This window comes from Miscanthus floridulus, chromosome 7, assembly GCF_019320115.1.
Source record: "Miscanthus floridulus cultivar M001 chromosome 7, ASM1932011v1, whole genome shotgun sequence".
Lineage (NCBI taxonomy): Eukaryota > Viridiplantae > Streptophyta > Magnoliopsida > Poales > Poaceae > Miscanthus > Miscanthus floridulus.
This window is the reverse complement of record NC_089586.1, coordinates 101,073,025-101,081,290: the sequence shown is the minus strand read 5'-3', so window position 1 is coordinate 101,081,290 and position 8,266 is coordinate 101,073,025. Positions and strand designations below refer to the sequence as shown.

At 47.6% G+C, this 8,266-nt stretch overlaps 1 protein-coding gene across 1 annotated transcript; it reads right to left on the bottom strand.

Annotated features, from left to right (window-relative positions):
* Window positions 1–1,964: 1,964 nt before the first annotated feature.
* On the bottom strand, window positions 1,965–4,495 carry LOC136463987 (aluminum-activated malate transporter 10-like). Its single transcript, XM_066462948.1, has 3 exons — window positions 3,924–4,495; window positions 3,353–3,490; window positions 1,965–3,214 (listed from the first exon to the last, which is right to left on the bottom strand). The coding sequence occupies exons 1-3, from the start codon at window positions 4,267–4,269 to the stop codon at window positions 2,211–2,213; spliced, it is 1,488 nt and encodes a 495-aa protein (XP_066319045.1). The 5' UTR covers window positions 4,270–4,495; the 3' UTR covers window positions 1,965–2,210.
* Window positions 4,496–8,266: the final 3,771 nt, after the last annotated feature.

Below are 8,266 nucleotides of genomic sequence, written 5' to 3'. Positions count from 1 at the left end.
GGTTTCAATGTCTAGCAATAAAGAACGAAAAATGGGCTGAAAGAACACCAATGGTGTATTGTTTGATTGAAGGAGAAATTAGCCCACAACTGATCCACATGGCTTCTCCTTTTTCCGGGGACAGGGATGGGCCATCGACACTGTCGAAAAGTGGATAAATAGGCTCTGAATTCTTGTTGGACCAGAAGAGCAAGTTGCCAGAATCTCTTGGCCCATCAAGATTACAGTCTCAAACTTTTAATATTTATTTGCATCTGTAACTTGTAGGAGATTTGTCTACATGCGGCTGTGCCCTTCTTATTTAGACCCTCTTTGGTACGACTTTGGCTTCTCTAAAAATGGTGAAGCCAGAAAAAAAACAATGTTTTGAGGGTTCCGATTTCTAGGCCAAACCGGCTTCAGCTTGTTCATATTCAGCTTGGTTTTGACTTCGCAAGCCGTTTTTTACATGGACATGTTTGACAGGTCTTTTGATTAAGTCGCCGGAAAAGTCTCAACAAAAACCCTACCAAAGAGGACCTTAGACTCTAGCGAGCAAGACTGTTGGAGCTTGTCACCTGTTGCCCCGTGCCGCTCGCCGTGCGCATTACTCCGGGCTCCGGCCGTTGAAGCGACAATGGTTTGAGAATGTGGCTTATAAGCTTTTGCACCGACGGTTACGGTATTACTTTCCATACGACCAGTGCTTAAATTGCAGAGCAATCAAGTTGATGGATAAAGAAGAGTCGTGAGTGCTGGTTTGTGTGTGAGTGCGAAACTTTAGTCTTTTTAGCGTGTTGCTCAGAGCAGATGAGATGAGAGGCGGTAGTACCGAAGTTTTAAGATTGCAGTGTCTGCTGACAGATCGCTCGATCATTCCTATCTAATTATATATGCTACGCGGGTCACTTAATCGCGTTGCGTCTATATTAGCCATTCCATTTAAATATTTGCGAAATCCTTATCCCTCAGCTACTGGTCAGATCCGGGATCAGACTGACCGAGAGCTCGTGCCGGAGCTGCCGGCGTAGTGGCTCGTCGGCGGTTTTAGTACTTACTTTGGTCCAGGGGTGAATCTAGCCTATGTTACCGGGGTCGCCTGACCCCGATGACTTCGGCAAAATTAGTGGAGAATTATTGTTTATCACAATCCTTCAACGACGATGACCTCACTGTATAAATGTGACGACCCCGGTGAACTTCATGGCTGGATTCGCCCCTGCTTTGGTCCCTCCTGCTGTTTCAATATGCATATGTATGACGATGTATCATCATCATCGCCTACCTGTTTCTTCAGTGCAGAAGTTTTGTACTCCACTATGAGCCAGGCCGAATCCCATCCACATCCAGCTCCGATCCCTCTGAAGTCTGAATCCTATCACGCAGCAAGCCAGCAAGCTGAGGAGAGACACGGCTTTCATTTCTTTATGCGCTCATGGACATGGACTAAATAATGGGTTGCGGCGAACTAGCTAGGTTATTTGCGGTGGAACAGGTTCATTATTTAGAGTGTGTGTTTGCATTTTCAGCTAGTTTTTTTTTTAATAAATAAAAAAAAAACTGGTGTGAGATGTGTCTCTGACAGCGACAAGTCATGTGTTGACTTTGACATTCCTAAGGTGCTTGTAGAGCTAATAAGGCGTGCGTGCATGTTTATATATGTTGACGCTTGTGTGCGCCCTGTGTGTTTCAAGAAAACAAATGATGAATTGCGGCACGCTGACATCACCTTTTCCGTCCCTCACTCTGTAATCTGCGAGCCATGGTGTGGCGATCGTGAGTGAGGCAATGCGCGCGCACCGGCACTAGGTCCCCGTCCCCCTAGTGCGTGGCGCTGCTGTAATGCAACAATGTGCGCAAGAAAAAATAAAACTTGCGGCCGGGGAAGGGGAAAGCACGTCACCACGAGAAACAGAGAGTACGCAGTGCCGTCGTTTTGCTTGCCTCTGTGCACGATCCGTGTCAAAATGCCTTGGTCTGTAAACCTATGTACACAACTGCTATGATTCTCCGGCCTGCCGGGTCTTATGCTCTTATTCCCTTGTATACAGCCGTGGATGCGAAGCTGTGATCGAGCTCCTCCGGTCCACGGAAAATAATAATCAAGGCCTTCAAATAATATATGTAATAATGAAATTGTACGTGTAGCCAGGCTAAATCTTATCGAGTTCGTCGTGTCTGATCTTCCGTCCTGGTTTGGAGATCGAGGTTTTTCATGTCTCTTATATCGATCAAGCCTTGCTTGTCTTGTTTTCCGGTGACTCCTCGTCGGTGTCCGGCTCGTTCAACGGGTGCACTTTGATCGTCATCTCGGTCTCTCCCTTCTTGTCATCATCGTCGTCGTCGACCTGCTTGAAGCCCGCAAGCGTCGCCAGCTCGTCGACGGCGTCCACGACGCCCTCGACCCTCGCCGATATCTCCACCAGCAGCGACGCCACGGTGAAGACGGGCATGGTGTCCATCAGGGACGACGTCTCCGCCAGCTTGACGGCCAGCATGGACGGCAGCGTCCGCAAGTCGCCCTGCAGCTCCTGCACGGCCGTGTTCATGTCGGCCACCGCGAAGTCCAGCGCCCCGGAGGACGACGTGGTCATGGTGGCGACGGAGCGCGATGCCTCCCTGAGCACCCGCGCGCACCGCGCGCCCACCCTGGTGCACACGTCGCGGAGGAGGCGCTTCACGTGCGGGGGCGCCTGATGCGCCTGCGCCTCGGCGGCGCCCGCGCAGCAGCTGCTCAGGGCCTCCACGCAGTAGGCGCACGCGCGCATCGCGGCGCCCACCTTGGCGTACTGCCGGTAGGGGTGGCGGAAGCCGAAGCGCCCGTGCGCGGGCTCCCACCGCGCCAGGTTGGCATGCGCGTCCTCGGACGCCTTGGAGTTGAGCACGCACTTGTACCCGTCCAACGACTTGGACTGCCGCGCGGCTGCCTCCTCCGCCTCCGCGAAGTAGTCCTCGACGCAGGCCTCCACGGCGTCCGCGAGCTTGTCCATGTTCCGCGTGGTGAGGAGGTGCAGCTCCGCGCCGGACCACACGGGGCAGATGAGCACGCTGACGGCGAGGCACATGAAGATGCCGATGCCGATGGTGGACACCCGCTGCTGCGCTAGCGCCGCGAGCTGGTCCACGCGGTACCCCGACACGGCCACCAGGCTGTACGTCAGGATGAAGATGGTCACGCCGTAGTCGAACCGCGCTTTCACCGTCGGGATGAACCGCGAGAAGGTGGCTGCCGCAGCTGCATGCACATTCACTTTCTGTGTTAGTGCTGCATGCTGTGATTTTATACAGATCGAGCAGCGAGCGGGGCTTGTCGATCGTTGTCGCTTAAGAGATTATACTATCACACAATGCAGTGACAATGCAAAATACGTACCCAGCAGAAAGAGGGAGCCAGTGACGATGACCGGCTCGAGCTCGCCGGATCTGTCCGCCACCCAGTGCACGCCGAGCGCGAGAACGCCGGCGCTCGCCGTAGCAACGACCCTGTTGAAACACTTGTACACGCCGCCACCTGCCCATGCAAAGACCAGCTGGTCAAGACAATATCCACGCATGCACGCACGCAGTGGCGGAGCCAGGATTTATACTCAGGGGGGGCCGGCCGTCAAGAATTATACTTAGGGGGGCCGGCTCGGTCTTTTTCATTGCGATAATTTTATTATCTAGTTGTGTTTTGTATGATTATATTATCTAGAAGATAGTAATAGGTATATATGACAAGAATTTTATATAATCTCCCTCTTAATATAAATAAAAAATATTAAGTCATACTACTAATTTTTTTATTGTGAAACATTGGGGGGGGGGGGGGGGGGGCCATGGCCCCTGCCAGCCCCCCCTTGGCTCCGCCAGTGCACGCACGCACTCGGCTGGAGCCATCATGCATGTGTATTGCCGCTCTGCTGCGTGCACTCTGCCAAGCAAAAGCCGACTCAGGGACTCACCAACAGTGTATTCGAAGACAACGACGACCGTCATGATGGCCCACATGGCAGCCCCACCGACGCCGTCGTACAGGGGCCTGGTGTAGTAGAACACGGAGACGAGCGCGAGCGCCAGGCCGACCTTGAGCCCGTGCACCGCCTTCCGGGGATCATCTGCGGCGATCCTCCACACCTTCCTCGCGAACCCGGCGACCCTGCTCCACGCCTTGGCCAAGCAGGCCAGCAGCCACGCCCACGCCCTCGCGGCAGGGCCGCCGGCCTCGTGCTCCACGGTCACCGACGCGCCCTCCGGCACGGTCACCCGCCATTCCAGACCACTCTGCGCTTCCCTCGCGGCGGCGTCCATGCTGACCGGTACACGAGCGCGGCTGCCAAGACCGGTTGGGTCCCTATTGTAAGCGTGTAAGAAACGCAGCAGCAGAATGTGACCCTGCAGGTGTATTTGGCACTGTGGCTGACTGCTGTGAATGAGATTGACCTCTCTCTCTCTCTCTGTTGGATGCTCTTGTTGCTTGTTTGTCTCACTTGCTCCTTCCAACAGAGGAATGAGAGAAAATGCTAGGCTTTCTTGATCTCCTTGTCATGGAATGTTGTGAGAAAGCCGGAGACTGATATATATATATATAGCAAACTTGGGGGGTATTGGACTTTGACGTAGGGCACAAAAGCAGGGATTAGGGAAGACCAACCCGGCGCACAAAAGCTGCACTGCACGCAGGCCGACGACTAAGTGCAACTGCCATACATGCATTTTGGAAAGCGGATTGGCCAGAGAAAAATGCGCGCGAGTGGATCGGCAATAGGATTGCTAGTGTGGTAGTACGTTCAGATAGGGCACGATTTCTTATCATCCTAGCTAATATATGTTTGTTCGCCACAAAGTTTTTTGTGGGTTTTTTTTATTCTTTCTAGTTTCTGGGTGAGAGCGATTTTGATCAGCCAATGTATAGCTAAAGGGCCTTGTAAAGCTTGCTAATTGTGAGAATGCCACTCCGCATTGGGGATTCAAACAAATGGCGCTAGTAAAATGTGGCCAAAAGGCCTTAAATGTTTTTTTAGTGCTTTGTTAACTGCAGAAGTTGAAATGAATCGGAATTGGCAAAACAAGGAAATGATAATGCTGTAAGTAAGAGGACTGAAACAATGTTGGGCCGGGCAGTACCATTCGTTCTAGGCCTTCTTACATAAGAGATCATGTTCATTTTGCGTACCTCTTGGCCAATGGCCATCAGGTAGCAGTCTTTCTTCCGCGCCATTGACTAGTAACAACCTCTCATGGTTGCCAGAACTAACCTTAGATAAGTATAACTAGAAAATTTGAAGCCACACTATCATCTAAGAGAATTTGCCCTTCTTTACTCTGACATATGGAGCCCAAAAAATCTTGTCTAAGTTTAGTTATCAACCAAACACTCGCCGGTTTGGTTAAACTTGCCTAAAGTGAAGTGTGGCTAGCAATCAAACACCCCTTTTACCATAATTTGAGAAAAGATGTTTGTCGTCATGTGATTGTTGGCTACCTGTGGCACAAGTAAATACTTCGTTTGCTATTAACATAGAATTTGGCGATAGACTTGCAAAGAGACTGTAACTATATATTATGTTAGAAAAACTACAGGAACCGTTTCAGTTGCCAACTTTATTTCATAGAAATGACATATTTACTTTATAAAAAACAACATATTTACAAAGCTTGTTTGTGATCGACCATGTCATGGCAAATATTTTATTAAGGTCTACTTTGGTAGCAAGGCTATATTAGCCTAGGGTCAGGAAGCCCCCCGACGGGGATTTAGTGGCAAATTGAAACCCCGTGCCTTCCCTCCCCTTCTCGATCTGGTCAGTGTTTGGAACACAACCAACTCTGGGCGGTGGCGGCCAAGCGAGATATAAGCGTCATAGCATGAGTCGCGGGATCCGAGACAAAGAGCGCTACCCGGTGTCACGAGGCTGGGTGGATTTCCACGGGGAAAACAGTGTCTCTCGAGGCCAAGGGACCCGAATCATGGGCTTCCAAATTGGCCGGAGAGAAACAACGTGAGAACTTTTCCGCGTGGGTTTTCTCCACGGGGAACAGGCCGGGAACCTGGAGGGATTCCCTGCTGCCAAAGTAGCCCTAAAGGGGAAACACATTTACAAAGTATGATTATACAAAATAGATAGGAGAAGAACTAGAAGCACTAACATAGGATAAAAGCATAAAACCACAAAAAATAGATACAAAATATAAATTGCTCCACACACACATAGCCTCTCCACTCTGGGATTCTGACGATTGTATCCATAATATAGTGCTGAAATCTTGAGTCATGGCTAGTATTATGATTAAAAAAATGCATTAGTTGAGTTTTCATGGAGAATGCACATGTCAAAGAAAAGTGGTCAGCATTAGTATGTATAAGAATAATATAAGTGAATTACTCCTATCTAGTATCTCAAAAGCAATTCTTTTATTTGCGACTCTCAAAATTGTTGATGTCTATAACGTCTGAGCATGAGCCCCTCATGTCAAGGACACCTTATTGATTATCTGTGTGGCAAATTTGATATCAAATTTATAATGATAGTAATGGGTATTAGATGCAAATTTATTGTTTATATTAAATTATATTTGATAATGTAATTTAGATGCAAATTCATGTGGTTATTTTAACTTGTCTTTTATAATAACAAATGTGGGCAATTTAGATGCAAACTTAGGGGTTACTTTATGTAATTTTTGTAATAGAAAATGTGGGTAACTTTTATATAAATCAGAATAATCCAATAGCCGAACTTGAATTAATTGTTAGTCTACCAAATCAAAGCTTAGCTTATTGTGAGAATTTCCAAAATTTGCCTTTTTTCTAGCACTTCTCATGAGGGTTAACACGGAGGGAAGCCTCCAATTGGTATTAGGAGTGTGTAATTTAATTGCAAACTTGGGTTTAGTGTGCATTATCTTTCATAATGATAGGTTGGGTAATTTAGATATAAATTTAGAGATTATTTTAGTATCTTTCATAATGAAAATGATAGGGGTGGGATACTTTAAATTATTTTCATTAATGGTATAGGTCGGTGAGTTATATGCAAATTTAGGGGGTTAAATGTAGATAACTTTATGTAAAACAGAATAGGTCCAATAGTTGTATTGATGATGATGGTTAGAGTCTACAAAATCAAAGACTAGATGTCTATGATTATTGTGAGATTTTTTATGTTTTTTTTTCTAACGCATCTCGTGAGGATTAACATAAAGGTTCCTTTTAAGCCTTCAATTAGTAATGATAAGATAAGATAACATTCGATGTGATAAAACATATAAACATGATGAGAAAAAAATTTATATCTAAATGTGGCCCTAAAGGCCAGTTCTGTTTCAAGAGAAATGTACTTTGGACGAAAGAAGGTCCAAATACAGGCAAGTTCCCTCCAATCGCAGCCAAATTGGATTTCAAGAGCATATTCGATTTCACGTAGGCCCATGGGCGGATCTACAGGGTATGCCGTATATGCCACGGCATACCCTGCGATCGAGCCGTGCAAAGTACTAAATATAGGAGTATATATATACTGTAAACACAAACTCAGTCAATCACACATTCGTCGCAAGTATGGAGTCCCCACCTCTGCGCAAGCAGGATTTACTTGCTTGTCACGGTCACCACTATCCAAGTATTCCCTATTAGTCATCGACGAGTTGAGTACTGGGTATGGAGTCTCCGGCTTTGCGACTCACTGAGATTGGGCGTCTGATCGTGCGCGGATCCGACAGACAAGTGGACGATCGCGCTTCAAATGCAGTCACGCTGAGCCCCGGCCTCGAAGGACAAGTGTCGTCGGCTGGTCAGCTGTCACGGCAGCATCGCGCCTCACATGGAGGCTGGACTGCTGGAGGTGGAGCCGTGGAGGCATGGCGTCGAGGCTAGATACTGCGAAAGGGTTTGCCATTTAACGTCTGCATAATATTGCACTTGCAAGAATAATCTTGGCGTTGATTTGCCTAGCAGTCACGGTCCAAAGATTATATAGTGAGTTGGTAAATGGACTTTAGTAAAATGCATGTGAACTATTTGTATTGTAATTTGACTTATTATATGTTAGATTTAGTAATTCTATATTGGATTGTGAGCAACTTTTATGATAGTTTACCGAATTGTTAAATGGTTTTCACCGGTTTAGATATAATTTTTTTTTAATCCGGCATACCCTACATAAAAATCCTAGATCCGCCACTGCGTAGGCCCTAAGGGAAAGAGCAAGGAAAAAGAGCAGAGAAACCACTGGATCGTGGAACCCGTGGTACTACTTGTACTTGGGCTAATCGCACTAGCCGGCAGCCATTTGTACCTAGCCAGTCA

Coding starts and splice junctions, on each gene's coding strand:
- LOC136463987 (XM_066462948.1), bottom strand. CDS start 4,269: ATGGACGCCGCCGCGAGGGAAGCGCAGAGTGGTCTGGAATGGCGGGTG. Junction 3,491..3,923: donor TGTCTTCGAATACACTGTTG/GTGAGTCCCTGA, acceptor TTGCATGGGCAG/GTGGCGGCGTGTACAAGTGT. Junction 3,215..3,352: donor TGGCTCCCTCTTTCTGCTGG/GTACGTATTTTG, acceptor ATGTGCATGCAG/CTGCGGCAGCCACCTTCTCG.